The 21,253-nt window shown below is 35.8% G+C and overlaps 1 protein-coding gene across 5 annotated transcripts in view; it reads right to left on the bottom strand.

Annotated features, from left to right (window-relative positions):
* The window catches only part of MSH3 (mutS homolog 3), a 192,717-nt gene that overhangs the window by 62,075 nt on the left and 109,389 nt on the right, over window positions 1-21,253 (bottom strand). For all 5 annotated transcript variants that reach the window (XM_068535584.1, XM_068535586.1, XM_068535585.1 and 2 more), the window contains exons 16-18: window positions 17,463-17,527; window positions 10,731-10,847; window positions 4,541-4,648 (exon numbers count right to left, since the gene is read on the bottom strand). In XM_068535584.1, the coding sequence (XP_068391685.1) occupies window positions 4,541-4,648; window positions 10,731-10,847; window positions 17,463-17,527 (290 nt within the window). The remainder of the gene's footprint in view (window positions 1-4,540; window positions 4,649-10,730; window positions 10,848-17,462; window positions 17,528-21,253) is intronic.

Here is a 21,253-nt window from a genome sequence, read left to right as displayed (position 1 = left end):
TGTTTACACAAGAAATTTCACCACCATCATTAGTATCTAGAGCACTGCTATCTTTCCCTTCACATTCATGTTTTGAATAACCTAGTAACAATGAAATGTCTTCCGTCAGTTTTTTTCTCTTTGCTATTATGGGTGAGAAATGAAAAATTCTGAGTTCTCAACTGTGTTCACCCAAAGTTGGAAGCAAACTACAAGAGTGGCATCTCCAGTCTTCTTATATACCTTCTTGTAAGACGATGTAACTCTTCGGAAAATACAATGAGAAAAATGAAGAATGATGTGACAGTGATTTCTATCTCATTTTTGCATCATCATTCTCCAGCTTCCTTCTTATTTTAGACTTTTACAGCATACTGGGAAAAACTGATAAACAGTGATGAAATCATTCCTAGGATGATGGAATAGTAAAGCATTCCAGACATAAGCAAGATAAAAATCATTAAAGATCCCAAAATGCGTCTTAGATTTATAAAAGGGTCCAATGGACCCATCTGGTAAATGCAAGACAGAATAAATTTTATTCTCCTTTAAAAAAAAAAAAGGTAAATTGTCTCCTTGTTCTTTGGAAGACCTTTAAAGAACTCAAAGCTGAAATTAGGTCCAGTAAACCCTGATGGTATGGAATACTGAAGATTACGGATCATTTCTTGTCAGAACTTCAGCATTCTTTGGAAGGTGCTGAATAATAAGTTAGCTGTTCTCCACTGTTGAACATTTAGACTGTCTAGATTTTCACTGTTATAAACAATGCTCCAATGAACACCCATATATATATGTGCACGTGCATATTTCCAAGTGTTTCTCTAAGCCAGAGGAAATTCCTGAAGCAGAATTTCCAAATCATAGGGTATGCATATTTTTTAACAGATGAGATACCTGTATCAATTTACCCTCCCACCAGCAGGATATGAAAGGTGACTTTTCATATCCTTACCTAAAGTTGGTATTATCAAACTTTCTAAGTTTTAACAGTGTGACCTCATTGCTTTAATTTGCAATCATTGATTCCTAAGGTTGAACGTCTTTTCAACAATTTCTTGGCCACTTGCTGGTCTTTTTCATCTTAACGTCCTATCAATGACCTCCTCAAGTGCTTAGACTCAGAACTTTCACATATAAGCACATTTCTGAACTTACTCAAAACACCAAGAAATACTACTTTCCTATATAAATACTTAAATTCTTCTTAAATATATCTGGCTAACAAAACCCCAAGAATGTACACTCACATGTCTCAGAGAAAGTCACTAAAGTATCTTCTGAGTAAACAATTCGAAATCATCCTTTGGAAAAGGACATTTAAAATTACAAGAAAAGGACAGTTTTTGAATTTTAGGGTATAATTTTAAAATACAATTTTTACCTAAATGGGTTACGAATCTACTGTAAAAGAAAAAAGATGAAATCAACTGTAAGGGATATCAGTTTTAAAATAAAATTCTAAGTGCTCTGCCAAGTGAAATCAACATATATTCATGACATTGATATGATTTCCCAGGAAGGTCTTCACTTTAGAATAAAAATTTGAGTGATTTGTTCTGCTCCAAAATCTACACTGACTTATTCTGTTGCTATCAAAATTACATAATGACAAAACACTTCCTGGTATAGTAAGAAGCAAATGATTATTCAGAGAGCTGAGATGATACACTAGGACAGGACAGTTACAGCAAGAAAGATATGAAAATCATGTCGAGGGCATTTTGTGGCACTGAAGAGAAAGAACTGAGAAAATCTGGATTCTGCCTGAAAAGAATGAAACACTGAACTTGAACAAATTTACTTATTTTATATTTTTAAAATTGCATCATTCTCCTTTAAATGCCCCAGGGAAACAAGACATAATCCATATTAATAAAACAGTATAATGTCCAGAATACGAATTGGATAGAAAGACCTAGAGTAAGAACTTTTGCATAAAGATTTAGACTCTAGTGAATAAAATGTGCTAATAGCATTTAGAAAGAAGAGACTGTAATTATGAAGCCAAATAATCAATTTTAACTGCAATAACTCAGGTGCACTAAAATCTTTAAACAAGTTGGAAGTCTAAGGAAAAAAGAGTATAAACTTCAGATATTTAAGTACTAGTTTAAAAGGTATTATTTATTTTTTTTTATTTTTTTATTTTTTTTAACATCTTTATTGGAGTATAATTGCTTTACAATGGTGTGTCAGTTTCTGCTTTATAACAAAGTGAATCAGTTATACATATACATATGTTCCCATATCTCTTCCCTCTTGCGTCTCCCTCCCTCCCACCCTCCCTATCCCACCCCTCTAGGTGGTAACAAACCACCGAGCTGATCTCCCTGTGCTATGCGGCTTCTTCCCACTAGCTATCTATTTTACGTTTGGTAGTGTATATATGTCCATGCCACTCTCTCACTTTGTCACAGCTTACCCTTCCCCCTCCGCCTATCCTCAAGTCCATTCTCTAGCAGGTTTGTGTCTTTATTCCCGTCTTACCCCTAGGTTCTTCATGACCTTTTTTTTTTTTTTCTTAGATTCCATATATATGTGTTAGCATGCGGTAGAAGTAAAAGGTATTTTAGATAAACGTTTCCTATTTCATGGCTATTTACACTCAATTTTATGGCTTCTGAAAAAGAGACTGAGTATATTACTTAAAGGTTATGGTGTGATTTTTCATTTACATTTTTCAGGTGGATTTTTCTTAATATAAAATATATAGTATCCAATTTGAATAGTATTTTAGTGTGCAACATTTCCTGAAACTGTCTTACTGATAGAAGAGGTGGTTTGGAACAATCCTACTGAGGACAAGTAAGAGGCTGGATAAAGTACCGAAAACAGCTACTTGAAGGCTCCTGACAACTAACAGGACAGCAAGGAATTACCAGGGAAGGATCTGGGGTAGAACAGAGGGTCAGGGAGACTGTTTGCCAATTACTGAGGGAACGGCTGACACTGAGCACTATGGACAGCTTGAATCTGGACTGAGACACCAAAAGGCTGCGCATCAGACGTAAGAGTGCATATGAAGTGAGAACTGCAGGTTCTGAATCTTTGAACCTTTGAATCTTTGAGCCTTTGAATCGCTGAATCACCTCAAGCCCTGATAAGGACTAAGTGATGCCAGAACGTTAGTGTCTTGAGATGTGACTCTTTCAGAAGAAATATAACATCAAATTATTTCTACAAATGATTCTTCAAATACAATGCCTAGAAGATAATCAAAATAACCAGGCATTCAAGGAGATACATGAATGAAAATGAACAGAAACAACAGACAATAGAAACAGGCCCACAAGGACTACAGATATTCGAATCATCAGACACAGACTTTAAGATAACTATGCTTACCATGTTCAAAGAGACAGACAAGATTGCAAATTGATAGAAAACGAAAAATGATTTTTAAAAAATAAATTATTATAGGTATGAAACATACTAAAAACCCTTAAGCTCAGATATTTTTTATTAAAGACAAAAAAGTTTTACAATACTTAATTCTTTCTGATTTTTGAATAAACATCTGTGAGTAACAAATGCTGTTTATTAAGTGTTTATCATCTACCTGGTCCTGCTTAGAAGTTTCATAATGTCTTTATCACATTTAATTTGCACAACATTTCTAAGAGGCAGGTATTATTTTGTCAATGCAGAAACTGAGGACCAGACAGGTTACAAAACTTGTTTAAGGTCAATTGTCAAAAAACCAGGCTGGTATTCAAAACCATACCCCTAAGAGGTGATTAGGTCATAAGGGCAGCGCCCTCAAGAATGGGCTGATACTCTTATAAAAGAGACTCCAGAGAGCCCCCGATAGGGCAATGCCCACAGGAGTCACAGAGGGCCACCAGTGCAAAATTCCGGTCTGGGGGAGCTGCCAGAGTGAGCGCAGGCACAGAGCGGCAGCAGAAGTGGAGCCACCAAAGAGACCTACCTCATGGGCAGGGCCCAGGCACAGAGCCACTGTGGGAGCTGGGTGGCCTGGAGCCCTAGGGGCCCAACCTTTGCCAAGCAAAGCTATGGGAACAGGACTGCCACCCCAGTCTGGAAAGCAGGACCCCTGTGCCCCAGTGGGTCTAGAGGGTAGAGCACTGAGTCAAAGATTTAGCTGAAACTTAAGATTTGGACTTAAGGAAGAGCAACTGAGTGCAATTTGCCTCAAAATGAATCATACCTTAACTCTCCCCCATATCTGATTTAGATGATATTTAAATGAGACTTTTATAATTATAAAGTTAAACATAGCATAAAGTGTTCCAGTGAACGCGAACAAATGAAAGGATTGCTCCTTTATAAAAATGTCACCCACATAAACCTAACGATTGAAATATGTAACATTCCCCTCTAGTTATAGTGAATATCTGCTTTCATTGCACTCAATGGTACAGCAAGAAAGGAATTTCTTAATTTTAAATCAAGCTATATGTGTATGACATTCAGCTTTACCAAGAGTTCAACATATTTGAGTAATTTTAATACTTTACAATAAAAACACTAAAATTAATTGAATAATTCTATCTGTTCTAAAGCACTGGAAAAGGGGAGAAATAAAAAAACACATTACCTGCAGTAATCTCCTTGCTTAGCGACCTTGGCCAGGGAGAAAATGCAGTCAACAGTTGCTAGGTGATGTACTGCTTTACACAAGGAGTGATAATGTTCACTGAAATTCCTACGGAAACAACAACAACAACAACAAAAAGGTGAGTAAATTGATTTCTTAGACCTGTAAAAGCTGCACAATAAGTAATCACTTTAGCTAAGTGATTAGCTAAGATGAGCATAAACAAAATAAGCAAGCATACCTAGCAGTTAAGAAAGGTGGAAATTACAGTGAACTACTTTTCTGTTTAATAACTCGATTATTGAGGCTTCTTTTTGTTTCACTTGGAAAGAAATATATATATTTAAAATAGTTTCTATACAAAGATGTCTACTATTAATACCTTATTGCACATTTCATCTGACCATGACACTTCAACTCGGACCTAATGAACACTAATGTAGTGATCATTTTCATTTAGCTTAAATAATGTCATCAACTACCCAAATGGGTCAACCTCCCTTTGTGCATCATCCAAACTAGGAATAACAGTTTTATTATCTTTCTCTCACATTGACTGGAAGCTTCTCGATGGTAGAGAGCCCAAATCCATCTGATTTACTTATCTAACATCTAGCCCATAGAGTTGACACTGTAATAAGTTTCGCTGAAGGCTAGCAAGAAGAAAGGTACTTTTTTTCAGTAACCTTCAGTTGTCTTACTAATAATTCATATAGAAATTAAATCTTAGACTTGTTTTTTGAAAGGTCTGCCACTGACTCAAATCTTTGGCCAATTAAGTAGCTGGTGATCTAAAAGCTTAAACGACGTTTACTGAAAGACTTATTCAAGAAAAAATATAGGAATGTATCCAGGGGGTTTCCTTCTCTTTATTTTATTTTTTTTTTTTGCTTAGATTATCCCATTATCTCTTGTCACAGGAGTCCCTTATACCCTTTTAAAGAAGATCCCCCCAAAAGTGATGACTGTTATGCTGAATGCTTCTCTTAAAAAATATTTCTCTATTGCACTGTGGGTTTCAGAAACTTAAGAGATTTAGTCTGTTTGCTTCTTAAATCCAAAGGTTTTTAGAGTGCTTCCTAGCTTGAAAACGACATCCAGATTAAGCTACTATGTGATTAGTTATTACTATAATACTGTATTGATTTTTTAGACTCTGTAATTTCTGATTTTTTAATATTAGACTAATCTATTCTATGTAAATGACTTTTTCAGATACTAGAAACAACACGTTAAATATCCAGTTCTATTTCTGTGTTAACTTTGTGAATTGAAAAATTTGTGAACTGAAAAATATATTTTTACATTACAGTATATTTTAAACTTCTTTGAGTAGATGAAGCATAATGAATACAATTTACCTATTTCTCCCTGAATTAAAGTTAATCAAAACAAACAACATGAATCCCACTAACAGTATTAAGAGTCTGTGCAAAATCCCAAACACAAAGGAGACTGGCCCCTGCCATCAGACAGGAGCACTAAGTTGTCACCTTAAAAATGACTCTTAGTTTTGAAGATGCCACGTGCTGCACGGATGTAACACCCCTGAGTGGTTGCCCTGTGATCAGGCCTTGTCATTTCTGGTCTGGCTTCAATTTCAGATCTGACCACTCATCTATCCCTTGGACTGTGGCTGATTCTGCCCCTAATTCTAATTACTGACCCATCTGGTCTTCCTATCCTGGCACTCTCTCTTTTGCCAGAGAGCAGCCACATTTGAAGTTTCTGCTCTTGCCTCTCTGGATCTGAGTGTCAGAGTACCTGTGGCACTTAAAAAAAAAAAAAAAAAGCAGCCTATTTTTTCCTACTCTCACTCCATCCTTCTCAAGTCCTGTCCAGGCTACTAAAACCCTAATTTGCTACTACCCAACAGCCTTAGGTTGAGGGTAACTGTCCCTGATGATCTTCTAACTTCCGGGATTGAAATGAATAACATAACTCTCAGTCAGTACCATTTCAGTTTAACAACAAAAAAGGCAGGAGAGAGAAGGTAATTATTTTGATATGGACGACAATGTTCTTTTTCATGTCAATTGTATAAATAAGGCATGTGAAAAAAATTTTAAAACCATTATAAACCTTAAACATCACCATCATAACTTCATAATTCTTAAGAAGCCTTGTTTGACTTCTTGGTCTTTGTCTATTTGCTACACTTTGCTGAATTTCAAAGAGATCATTCATACTTAGAAAAATGACAAGCTGAAAAATGGGCAGTTCAGATAACAATCTGATAGACTGGGTTTATGTCATAACAACGTGCAACTTTATCACTAAGCCACCAAACAACTTCACCTAACCACTGTGATTTAATCTCTGGTCAAAAGATATTGCTGGGTCCATGGGAAGCAGATTAAGACACTTGTGTTCTAAAGCTGTTATGACAGTTTACCATCAGATGTTTACTATCAAATGTTGCTCAATGATATCTGAAGCTAATAAAAAAGGAGAATATTTTATTTTTTATTTGCATATGAATTTCTAAAATAATCAAATGACTGTATGAGAGGTATTATAATTCAATTTTTAAAGAATTTGTAATTGAGATTATTCAATATCCACAGGCCATCTTCTAGAACACAAAAGAGACAGTTTTTTGAGAGAGGGTTCTATTCACAGACTTTCTTACAGCCTTGATTTCTTATGATACTATGATAAAAAGTAATGTGACTAATGGATAACTCTTAGTGTCTCAGTAAGAGACAAAAACACTTTGTATAGCTGGTATTCAATCCTCTGGTGTCACGTTCAATGAGGTTAATCATTTCTGAAATGACATTATATTCACACCATCTGGCACCTCAATAAACAATATGCCGTAACAATCAATGCTGTTCTCAAGTTGGGGCTCTAGTTGCAAATGCTGTAGCTAAATTTCAGCCAATACTCTTTTTTAAGATAAAAAATTTAATATATTTTTCTCATTTTGAAAATAATACATGTATATTATAGAAACTTTTGATATCATGTATCTGCAAAGTGCATTAAATTTCCAGTAACCTCATCATCTAGAATTAATCACTTAATATTTGAGACGATACACACCCCCCCACCACACACACTTCTCCAAAGATATACAAATGGCCAATAAGCATATTAATAATAATAGCACATATATTTAATCTTCTAAAATACAAAGATTTGTATGCTGTGCATGTAAGTGAATTTATACATACAGAATTGGCATCACATTTTGATACTTTCCCTCCTTTTTTCGCTTAGCAATATATCATGAGTATCATATTCTTCTGTGATGTTTTATTTAATGTTAGCTCACACCCAACTACAGCAAAGGTGTGGTAAAATGAAAGCAGGATTTTCCTGGGTTAATGGGGTAGAATGGCCCAGCAGAGGGCTGACACAGTGAGAACGGTGGGGTGTGAGAAGAGGACAGGAAAGAAAGGGGCAAATCAAAGAGACATTTCAAAGAGAAAAAAGACAAACAGGAATTTGATAACAGATAAAGACACAAAAAGAAAGAATCCAGATGCTGCCAAAATCTTTAGCCTGGAAGACCTGAACTTCCTTTATTCTAGAATCGTGACAGGGCGAACATAACCCAGACCTATAAAATCATGTACGGTATGCAGAGAGTGAAGAGGAACAACCTCACCAAATCCCAGGACCCTAGGACATGGCCCTCAAAGCTTGAAAGGCGAAATGTGAGTCCAACTTTCATGTTCCCAGTGATATTACTAAGGGAAAAGTCAGGAAAACTGAGAGACTCAAGGGCCCTAAAAACCCTTAATATGGGTAATTGAAAGTAAATTGGAAAAAGGAATTTCAGACCAAATTTCCATCCCTGAATTCAAGACTCTGAGACAAGATAACCTCAAAAGATTCAGGATAAGTAGACTGGAATTGAGATAGGCTGGGACCTGGGACCCTTTGTTGCAGTGCTGCAATGCTTACACCTGGACAAACCTCTCCTCGAGCAACAAAATACAAAGAAACTATATGGGACTAAAAATAGCTGCTCACATGCCCAGCTGGGGCAAATTCTGGACAAAAGATACAAAGAGACCAAAAAACCTAACTGTCACTTCTGAAGAGCCCCAAGCAAAAGCATGGGGTCAGGAGCAAAAAGCAGGGCACTGCGCATGCCCCCAGCTCACAACACCACGTAAGGGGTGGGCAAGCCACCTAAGCCACCCCTCCGGCCTGACCCCTGGACGCGTCCCTACCCTCACCCCGTATAAGGAACCAGCTTGGTCCCCCTGAGAGCAAGGGAACCTGTTGCTTGTTCTCATTCCCCCCTGCTGCAGCAGGGGCCCCATTAAAGCCTTGCCTGAACTTCTTGTCTGGCCTCTGATCAATTTCTATTGATTAAGGAGGCCAAAAACCCTGGTCGGTAACAAAACCTCTTTCTGATCCTATAATTCAAAACTCTGCTGGGCAACAAGAGATGGTACCAATTTACCACCTTTTAAAAACTCACATATTATCTTTTTCGTTCCTTTTTTTTCACTTGTCAGATTGGTTAATTTAAATGGAATAAAGCTCCCTGAAGACTTCACTGAATACTGTTCAAGTTTTTAAAGAGAAAGACTAAGAGATTTCTGTTTAGACTGATGCCCATGGATTGATTCATCATGGGCGGGCTCTACAGCCTGATGGTAAGGGGCACACACCCTACCACAAGACACCCTGGGTTGCATCTGGGCTCCAATCCTTACCCTTGTTGTGAGCAACTTATTTTTCATTTATGCATCTCACTTTATTCATTTGTAAATTGGTGATGATAATAATATTTCATTCGTAGGGCTCTTGTGAGGAATAATGAGCTAACATATATAAAGTGCTTAGATGCGTGGTGGTCTGGAGCTGGCTCCCATGGACTCTTGAAACTCAGCTGTGCACATCTCTTCCCAGTCCAGTCCAGCAGCAGACTGCAATCAGTCCAGGTGGGAGTAGTGACACAACAGAAATCAAACACACACTACTACTCTTCCAGAGAGCTGGCTGTTAACCATTTACCAGCACACCAGCAACTTAAACCTATTAATATGAACACGTGACTATTAATAAATCCAGAATGAGACATTCTTTGAGACAAAGGCAAGGACTCTTCAAAAAAAAAAATCATAAAAATCCAAAAACGTAGGGGCCTATTCTAGATTCAAATACACTAAAGAAACATAATAACCAAATGCAACATGTGAAAGTTTTTTTAAATATGGGGGGAGGGGGACTCAGACATAGAGAACAGACTTGTTGCTAAGGGGGAGGGGGGTGGGGGACGAAAGGACTAGGAGTGTGGGATTAGCAGATGTAAACTATTATATACAGGATGGATAAACAACAACGTTCTACTGTATAGCATAGGGAACTATATTCAATATCCTGTGATAAACCATAATGGAAAAGAATATGAAAAAAGAATGTCTATATGTGTATAACTGAGTCACTTTGCTGTACAGCAGAGATTGGCACAGCATTGTAAATCAACTCTACTTCAATAAAAAAAACTAAAAAATTAAATATGGGGGGAGGGGGAATTGAGGCAATTCAATATTTCTTAAATTAATATTAATTTTTCTTAGGTATGATAATGGTGGTAAGATTATACAGCAAAATGTCCTTATTTTTAGAAGATGTATGCTTAAGTATTTAGGGGTGAAGTATTACAATGTCTAAAACTTACTTTAAAATGTTTCAGGAAAAAAAAAGTATATGAGAGAGATATAAAACAAATGTAGCAAAATGTTAACACTTGATAAACCTAGGTGAAGGGTATATAGATCTTCATTTCAACTTTCCCACAGATTTAAAATTTTTCAAATTACAAAGTTAGGGGGAAAATGTAAAGGATGTAAAAATATAAGAAAAAAATTAAATGGAGATAATAAAAACAAAATAACTAACCCATACTTGTCCAACCCTGAAAATGTTAAGCCTTTATATAAGAAAAGTAAACAAAGTCCAAGGTAGAATTTCAAAGTGATGCTTCTAAACATCCTTAGCAAGAAAATGTTAGTACAGTAACAATAAAGCATATTTGGTCTCTTACCAAAGACTAAAATGAGCTTACATTTCAATGGATTAAAAATAAAATCAGAGAACCCATGTACTCAACTATTTTATGGCAGGTCACAAGCAGTAATCTCTACTTTTCTTTCTGATGGAAAGATTTTCCGGTCTATTTCTCATAGCAAAAGTCAGATTATATTTTTCATTGTAAACTCACTCTAGAAAATCAAGCCATTCAGCACTGCAGTCAAGGACTAGCTGCTCCCGGAGCTGATTCAGATGTCTGTAATTTTCTACAATAAAAGGAGAGTGAAAGCGGCTCACAGCTTTTGTGCTGGAAGAGGAGAAAAAACATAAGTAGGAAATCAAGGTTACTAAGAAATCAGTAATGCCATCACTTCAGAAAATTAAAGTAGTTATTTATTATTCTCTGATGAACATTGAAAGTAAATAGCTGTAAGTAGAGAACATTCTTCAATTATGATACTGAACTTTATTGACTCCAAAGATCTTTGTTGTAAATAAAATACTTGAAGTTCATAGGACTTTGTTCAGGAAGCTTTTAAAATTCATTTCAAGTTACATCCATATGGCAAAGTCACAGTTTAGAATTTCTGTTTCATAAGTAAAGAGCTTTTTTCTTTAAATTATACTAAATGAAAATGCTCGCTTTTTAAAAAAAAGATCAGACGCAAATATAACAAAGGAAGTCCTAACAAAGCGGGGAGTTGGACATATTGGTGAGGGTGGTATTATTTTTTAAATTTTATACTTTTTTGTATGATTAAAGTATTTCAGTGAAAAAAAAATCATTACAAAGAATAGCAATGTATTAACTCAGGAGGCAGTCAAAGAAGAGTTCTTCACGATCTAACTATAGATTCACAGTGACCCTGGATGGGAAGAAATATCATGTACTCCTCTTTTGGGCTTGCATATAATCTCTGCTTCTTCCTCAAGAAGCTGTAGAACACAATGGGGGATGCTATGGGTCCCCAGTCAGAGAATCCAGACCAAGGCTTCAACTCTGCCACTTACTTGCTAGCTATGTGACTTTGGGCCAATAAAACTGACTTTCTCTAAACTAAAAACTTACCTCATCTATCAAATAGGTAGGGATAATAATAATATCTACCTTAGAGGTACTGTTGAGAGGATCAGATAGTGCTTAGCAGAGTACCTATGTCATTAGTACTCAATGTTAGGAGTTGTTCCATGGTGGTGGTGATTACTGCCATCGATGCTATCACTATGATGGGAACTTTAAGAAGAAAAGGTCAAGTGATAGGCAGGTGATGACAGAGTGTATCCTGATCTTTGTTTGCACCCTCACTGCTGTAACATGCTGTCACAATCACCTTTAATTTGGCAAGTTATTGAATTATAAGTGAGCCTTTCACATTAGAAATCTGACTTGATATTCTAAACTATTCCTGTCAAGGCTCTGATAGCTAAACAACAGATAAAAAATAACAATGAAACTTCCCCCAAACCATCTTACTTATTCATTCAATTTACATCATTGAAATGTTCAAAAGACGCTGGCACTGATTTATGCCTTGCTTATTGCTTTTAAAGTATGTCATCTAGACTTCTTTGCAAACATATTTATCATAGTTCTCTTCTGACAAAACGCATTTAGTGAGACATTTAAGTGATTGTTCTAGACAGACTAACGTGATTTCTAGTAATTTCTCTTCACAAAGCATATTACCATTCATTAGCTGTAGCACAGGACAAAAATAGATAAAGAATGCCTGCAAAATGAGGAAACATTCCCTAAAATCAATAATACCCAAAATTCAATTATAGCTTCTGGTAACATAGAAAAGAAAAAGGATGGTATTAGAGGTAAAGAAACCCATGACTGTGCCTTCAGGATCCTTTGATAGTGTCCATGGATAATAAATAGTTTTCTTTTTTAATTAGAATAATAATTAAAATTAATATTCATTCACACATCATGTCAAAATAATGTTAAAATTTCCTTCCATTCTTACCACAGAGTTCCTTCATACCGTCACCAGCTACTAGTCCCTCTTCTACTATCTTAGGCAAATGTAGTATTTTCATCTCAAGTTCATGCAAACATATTAACAGTAGTAATAAATATTTCACAAACGATGCTACTCACAAGAGGAAATACACTTCTCTAAAACCACTTCTTAAAAGAGTCCCCTCTTGGGGATTAATGCCTAACCAAGGAGAAAAGGCAGGGTCTCAATGTGGTTCTCTAATTTTGTTTCTGATTAATTATTTTCATCAATTCATGATACAACTTAAAAAAAAAAAAGAACATGTAAAGAACTATTATAACTATGTGCCACGGAAAGCTAGCTCAGTGAGGCACAAAATGAAATGTCAGCTTCTTAAAAGAAATGTCAGGTATAGCATTCATCAAGAAGTTCAAGCAGACCAGAGCCTCCCATCAAGCCTCTTAGATAGCCTCAACCACCAGAGGGCAGACAACAGAAGCAAGAAAAACTACAATCCTGCAGCCTGTGGACCAAAACCCACAGTTACAGAAAGATAGACAAGATGAAAAGGCAGAGGGCTATATATCAGATGAAGGAACAAGAAAAAACCCCAGAAAAACAACTAAATGAAGTGGAGATAGGCAACCTTCCAGAAAAAGAATTCAGAATAATGACAGCGAAGATGATCCAGGACCTCAGAATAAGAATGGAGGCAAAGATTGAGAAGATGCAAGAAATGATTAACAAAGACCTAGAAGAACTAAAGAACAAACAAACAGAGATGACCAATACAATAACTGAAATGAAAACTACACTAGAAGGAATCAATAGCAGAATAACTGAGGCAGAAGAACGGATAAGTGACCTGGAAGACAGAATGGTGGAATTCACTGCTGCGGAACAGACTAAAGAAAAAAGAATGAAAAGAAATGAAGACAGCCTAAGAGACCTCTGGGACAACATTAAACGCAACAACATTCGCATTATAGGGGTCCCAGAAGGAGAAGAGAGAGAGAAAGGGCCAGAGAAAATATTTGAAGAGATTATAGTCGAAAACTTCCCTAACATGGGAAAGGAAATAGCCACCCAAGTCCAGGAAGCGCAGAGAGTCCCATACAGGATAAACCCAAGGAGAAACACGCCGAGACACATAGTAATCAAAGTGGCAAAAACTAAAGACAAAGAAAAATTATTGAAAGCAGCAAGGGAAAAACGACAAATAACATACAAGGGAACTCCCATAAGGTTAACAGCTGATTTCTCAGCAGAAACTCTGCAAACCAGAAGGGAGTGGCATGATATACTTAAAGTGATGAAAGGGAAGAACCTACAACCAAGATTACTCTACCCGGCGAGGATCTCATTTAGATTTGATGGAGAAATCAAAAGCTTTACAGACAAGCAAAAGCTAAGAGAATTCAGCACCACCAAACCAGCTCTACAACAAATGCTAAAGGAACTTCTCTAAGTGGGAAACACAAGAGAAGAAAAGGACCTACAAAAACAAACCCAAAACAATTAAGAAAATGGTCATAGGAACATACATATCGATAATTACCTTAAACGTGAATGGATTAAATGCCCCAACCAAAAGACATAGACTGGCTGAATGGATACAAAAACAAGACCCATATATATGCTGTCTACAAGAGACCCACTTTAGACCTAGGGACACATACAGACTGAAAGTGAGGGGATGGAAAAAGATATTCCATGCAAATGGAAATCAAAAGAAAGCTGGAGTAGCTATACTCATATCAGATAAAATAGACTTTAAAATAAAGAATGTTACAAGAGACAAGGAAGGACACTACATAATGATCAGGGGATCAATCCAAGAAGAAGATATAACAATTATAAATATATATGCACCCAACATAGGAGCACCTCAATACATAAGGCAACTGCTAACAGCTATAAAAGAGGAAATTGACAGTAACACAATCATAGTGGGGGACTTCAAACACCTCACTTACACCAATGGACAGATCATCCAAAATGAAAATAAATAAGGAAACAGAAGCTTTAAATGACACAATAGACCAGATAGATTTAATTGATATATATAGGACATTCCATCCAAAAACAGCAGATTACACGTTCTTCTCAAGTGCGCACGGAACATTCTCCAGGATAGATCACATCTTGGGTCACAAATCAAGCCTCAGTAAATTTAAGAAAATTGAAATCATATCAAGCATCTTTTCTGACCACAACGCTATGAGATTAGAAATGAATTACAGGGAAAAAAACGTAAAAAAGACAAACACATGGAGGCTAAACAATACGTTACTAAATAACCAAGAGATCACTGAAGAAATCAAAGAGGAAATAAAAAAATACCTAGAGACAAATGACAATGAAAACACCACGACCCAAAACCTATGGGATGCAGCAAAAGCGGTTCTAAGAGGGAGGTTTATAGCTATACAAGCCTACCTAAAGAAACAAGAAAAATCTCAAGTAAACAATCTAACCTTACACCTAAAGAAACTAGAGAAAGAAGAACAAACAAAACCCAAAGTTAGCAGAAGGAAAGAAATCATAAAGATGAGAGCAGAAATAAATGAAATAGAAACAAAGAAAACAATAGCAAAGATCAATAAAACTAAAAGCTGGTTCTTTGAGAAGCTAAACAAAGTTGATAAGCCATTAGCCAGACTCATCAAGAAAAAGAGGGAGAGGACTCAAATCAATAAAATCAGAAATGAAAAAGGAGAAGTTACAACAGACACCGCAGAAATACAAAGCATCCTAAGAGACTACTACAAGCAACTTTATGCCAATAAAATGGACAACCTGGAAGAAATGGACAAATTTTTAGAAAGGTATAAACTTCCAAGACTGAACCAGGAAGAAACAGAAAATATGAACAGACCAATCACAAGTAATGAAATTGAAACTGTGATTAAAAATCTTCCAACAAACAAAAGTCCAGGACCAGATGGCTTCACAGGTGAATTCTATCAAACATTTAGAGAAGAACTAACACCTATCCTTCTCAAACTCTTCCAAAAAATTGCAGAGGAAGGAACACTCCCAAACTCATTCTATGAGGCCACCATCACCCTGATACCAAAACCAGACAAAGACACTACAAAAAAAGAAAATTACAGACCAATATCACTGATGAATATAGATGCAAAAATCCTCAACAAAATACTAGCAAACAGAATCCAACAACACATTAAAAGGATCATACACCACGATCAAGTGGGATTTATCCCAGGGATGCAAGGATTCTTCAAGATACGCAAATCAATCAATGTGATACACCATATTAACAAAATGAAGAATAAAAACCATATGATCATCTCAGTAGATGCAGAAAAAGCTTTTGACAAAATTCAACACCCATTTCTGATAAAAACTCTCCAGAAAGTGGGCATAGAGGGAACCTACCTCAACATAATAAAGGCCATATATGACAAACCCACAGCAAACATCATTCTCAATGGTGAAAAACTGAAAGCATTTCCTCTAAGATCAGGAACGAGACAAGGATGTCCACTCTCACCACTATTATTCAACATAGTTCTGGAAGTCCTAGCCACAGCAATCAGAGAAGAAAAAGAAATAAAAGGAATACAAATTGGAAAAGAAGAAGTAAAACTGTCACTGTTTGCGGATGACATGATACTATACATAGAGAATCCTAAAACTGCCACCAGAAAACTGCTAGAGCTAATTAATGAATATGGTAAAGTTGCAGGATACAAAATTAATGCACAGAAATCTCTTGCATTCCTATACACTAATGATGAAAAATCTGAAAGAGAAATTATGGAAACACTCCCATTTACCATTGCAACAAAAAGAATAAAATACCTAGGAATAAACCTACCTAGGGAGACAAAAGACCTGTATGCAGAAAACTATAAGACACTGATGAAAGAAATTAAAGATGATACCAACAGATGGAGAGATATACCATGTTCTTGGATTGGAAGAATCAACATTGTGAAAATGAGTATACTACCCAAAGCAATCTACAGATTCAATGCAATCCCTATCAAATTACCAATGGCATTTTTTACGGAGCTAGAACAAATCATCTTAAAATTTGTATGGAGACACAAAAGACCCCGAATAGCCAAAGCAGTCTTGAGGCAAAAATATGGAGCTGGAGGAATCAGACTCCCTGACTTCAGACTATACTACAAAGCTACAGTAATCAAGACAATATGGTACTGGCACAAAAACAGAAACATAGATCAATGGAACAAGATAGAAAGCCCAGAGATTAACCCATGCACCTATGGTCAACTAATCTATGACAAAGGAGGCAAAGATATACAATGGAGAAAAGACAGTCTCTTCAACAAGTGGGGCTGGGAAAACTGGACAGCTACGTGTAAAAGAATGAAATTAGAATACTCCCTAACACCATACACAAAAATAAACTCAAAATGGATTAGGCACCTAAATATAAGACAGGACACTATAAAACTCTTAGAGGAAAACATAGGAAGAACACTCTTTGACATAAATCACAGCAAGATCTTTTTTGATCCACCTCCTAGAGTAATGGAAATAAAAACAAAAATAAACAAATGGGACCTAATGAAACTTCAAAGCTTTTGCACAGCAAAGGAAGCCATAAACAAGACGAAAAAATAAAGAAAAAAAAAAAAGAAGTTCAAGCAACCAAATTAATCTCATAATTGAAGGTTCTGCAACTTTCTTTTTCCATGTGTTTAAAGTGTTCTCTGAGGTATAAGAATAAAACAGTAGTTCACAAAACAAGAAAACAAGTGTACACAAATAAGATACCCTTTGGAAAAAATGTTTTAAAATCCATGATAAAAAGAGTTTAAGATAATTATTTCTCTAGTTAAAAGCTCCATAAAGAAACTGAAGGGCCAAAATTGCTTTTAATGTCAAGGATGTGGTTTTTAACATACCAGAAGCATGCAGGTAAACACATGTCATAATTCACGTTAATAAGAAAAAACATGTATTTTTAAACTTACCTTCCAACCTTAACCCAATCAGTTGGTATACAAGATACAGCAGAATTCTTTACCTCAATCATAAACTAAAATAAATACAAATAAAGGTTAGATATTTAAAGGATTAACCATTATATTTTTAAATCTTTTAAATCTTCCTCAAAATTGTGCTATAATAGCCAAAAATAAATGTAATGATTGTAATTCAAAAAAAAAATTGTGCTATAATAGTCTAGCAAATATTAATCTAAACATTCAAAATAAATCCAGTATTGTTATTGGGAGAGTTCATATATGTCTGTACAACCAAATATTATTAATTAGGGTTTCAATACTTGGGATAAAGTATAATTTGTATTCAGCCAAAAGTTTGTAATAAAGGATATAACTTGGCACTTTAATGTTTGTAAGATTGTTATGTTCATACTACGATTTTTCTTTAATGACCTTTTTCATTTATTAGTACCCACTTATCTTAAGAATTCTATTACTCAGTAATAAGATTGAATTTCTAAGTACATAAAATTTTAAAATATTTGATTATTAGATGTTACATCAGTTTGAGATATGGTCAGTCCCTAATTCTGAACAGAAGAGGATTCATCATAATAGCTTTTATCCAAGAAACCTAAGTCCTCTAAAAGTATCCTCAGACAAAGCACTTAACTTCCTCAGCAATTAAGGGAGGAAGAGATTTCTTCACAAGTGTCTTCATTTATATGAACCATATCTTTATAGATCCAACTGTACTCTACAAGCTTTTCTGAAATCATCCAGGAAGTAAATGAAAACACTACTTCAATCACACCTTCCATTTTTAGCACTAGTTATGTATCATCTCCTCTTCCTGTTCACTTTCCTGTATTATTGCAATGAAATTTAATGTTTTATTTAAATAAATAAAAAATACACTTATTTTGTATGGGATGGGACCCAGAAGCTCTGTGGCTGCCACTAATTTTGAAATGGCTACAGGAACCTTGTCACATGTTTTACAACATTTCAGGTATTTACAATATGCATATTATTAATAGTATCAGCCTGGGACTTCCCTGGTGGTCCAGTGGTGGAGAGTCCGCCTTCTAATGCAGGGGATGCAGGTTCAATCCCTGGTCAGGGAACTAAGATCCCACATGCCGCGGGGCAACTAAGCCCGTGTGCCACCACTACTGAGTTTGTGCGCTTCAACTAGAGCCCGCGCACTGCAAACTACAGAGCCCCATGTACTCTGGCGCCCACATGCCACAACTAGAGAGAGAAAACCCACGCTCCACAACTAGAGAGAAACCCATGCACCACAACAAAGAGCCTGCACACTGCAACGCTAAGACCCGATGCAGCCAAAAAAAAAAAAAATGTATCAGCCTGGCTTTTGAGTTTACTTTTCTATTAATAGAAACATTACAGCTTTTACATTAATTATAATAGGAATTAATGGTCAATTTTAAGAATTTTCATCCTTAGCAAAGATTTTGTAACTAATGATGTCCTCTTTTACAGAGGGAATTAACACAATTTCAAATCTGATATATCCAGTTAAAGAGTTAAGAGTGAAGAGTCTTTCAAAGTCCCCTTTGGCTAAAAAAAAGTAACTAAGGAAAAAAAATTCACAAAATAAATATCACTGATGAGAAATCACTTTAAGAGTAGGCTAAAAAATTCTGCTTAAATATTATTTTGAAATGTTCTATGAGAAAACATATTGGTCTTTTTAAAAAATAATTGTGGGAGGAGCTATGTCAAAAGCAAACAGCAAAATTCAGGACCACAATAGATCACTATTATTTGGGAAGGACACGTGTAACACAGAGCTCCATAGGAATTACTGCCTAAGGATGGTGAAATTTTGAAAAGAAGCTACAACTGCCTCAGTGAGGTCTCTGGGCAGCTAGCTAGGACAGCGTACTTAAGTTATTCACCATAACTCTGCAGCATGGCAGCTCTGGATTCAGATCCATGCCTTATACTCATTACCAACTGCCACTGGTCACAGCCCTTTGGAGCACCTTGGGAATAGTCTGGACCATAACCGTTCAATCTGTAAGTATCCAGGGTCTATTCTAAGGACCACAGCTCCTCAAGCAAGCCATTTATAGAGCCAATACAGGATGGAAAACAGAGTGAGAATCAGGAAAGCTATGTGGACCTCCTGCTTGTTAAACCCCTGGGATCACTTCCTCAGGTGCTGGTCCTGTGTGTCATCTTCTTTTCAGCCTGTGTTTCTCCTCAGAATTGTCATCAACTAGCAAGTTTTTTTCTGTTCTACACTAGCTATGGAATAGGAAATTTTCTATTTCATGAACATTCTAAGAATGAGAAGACAGGCCTTTTGTTTAGAGACTTTATTGCTAAAGAAAAGGAAACTAACAAAAATTGGAAATTAACATATATTTCAGAAATCTTAGAGAGTTCTCATAGCAACTTCCCTCACTCTATAGTTCGTGACTGTGTTTCTTAGGTGTTGATGCTAGAAGTCTGTCCAGATTCATTGTAACAATCCCTCATATTCTTCTGCTGGGATCCAGTTCTGTCCTGGTTAAATGTCAGATACTGTTACTCAATCTACAGCCCGGGGAATCACTGGACTGGCATCATTGTTAAGTTTGCTGAAATTCTTATCACACTCCAGAAACTGCTCTCTGTTGTCTCCAAGGCCACACTTCACCCATTCCTATTCTCCCCCCTTTCTTTCCCACTATGTCTTAGGAATTTGCAAATATTTTTTATTTAGATGTAAAATATAACAGATTGCTTTCCACATCTTAAACATGCTAAGCAGATATTTGGATATGCTGCATGCTGTGAATTAATAGAATTTTTTCTAAAGATTTTCCACTAATATTTCTTTCCTTTTCCTTAAGAAAACTACTAATCAATACTGCCTCAAGTCTAAATATCACCCCATGCCTATTCCATATCTGAGTCAAGGTTAAGAGACAATTCTCTCCACACATAAAACATGAAAGAGACTGCCACAGAAGCAATGAACTAACTACGTAAAGCTATGTAAATTTCTGCCTTCATTATTTTCTTTCCAGGATTTTCTTTCTTTCACTATTTTCTAAACCAATACTTTCAGAGTCAGACACAAAAATTCATCATAGTCAATAAGGCTTAGTATTCTAATGAGTACATAAAAACTGGGAACAAAGGTGAAAAAAATGAATGGTGCCAAAAGTAACACTGACTTGACAGTCTATTTTTACTAATATTAACAAGATCCATGTACCACACATAGGGCTGCTATAACAAGTTTTTAAAAATATATTACAAAATTATATGTATGGAAGTAAACTTTCAGACAGAACCGAAGGGTATAAGTAAGAAGCACATATATATAAAACAAGAGTTTTCCTTCTTTCCCCCTTCACTTCTCAGAGGTAATCATATTTGATTGAGTCTGTTCTTATTCCTTTGAGTATCTCTAAATTTGCTTATAACTTCAGTACAAATATTTAAACAGAATTTGATTATAACAATGCTGACTATTTAGAATTCATTTGGTGTTCGAATGAACAGAATCACTAATTCCCAAAAAATGTTATAAAAGTGATTCTGTGTTGATGCACTATTAAGATTCTATAGGTTTAAAAAAAAAAAAAACCAACAAGAATCCATCCTATTGTTAAAAACTAAGAAATTTCTTGCCTCAAACTTATCACCTTAATTTAGTAAAGGTTAAAAATAATAAGATAATTTACCTTCCTTGTTAATCCTTTGTAATCTAATTACTTAATCTCCATGCTGGCTTTTTCTTAAATGTCAATGCTATACTGATACAAAATAACTAATCTACTATCCCTTATGAATTC

The sequence above is a fragment of the Eschrichtius robustus genome, chromosome 2 (genome assembly GCF_028021215.1).
Source record: "Eschrichtius robustus isolate mEscRob2 chromosome 2, mEscRob2.pri, whole genome shotgun sequence".
Lineage (NCBI taxonomy): Eukaryota > Metazoa > Chordata > Mammalia > Artiodactyla > Eschrichtiidae > Eschrichtius > Eschrichtius robustus.
This window is presented reverse-complemented; position numbering and strand designations above follow the sequence as displayed.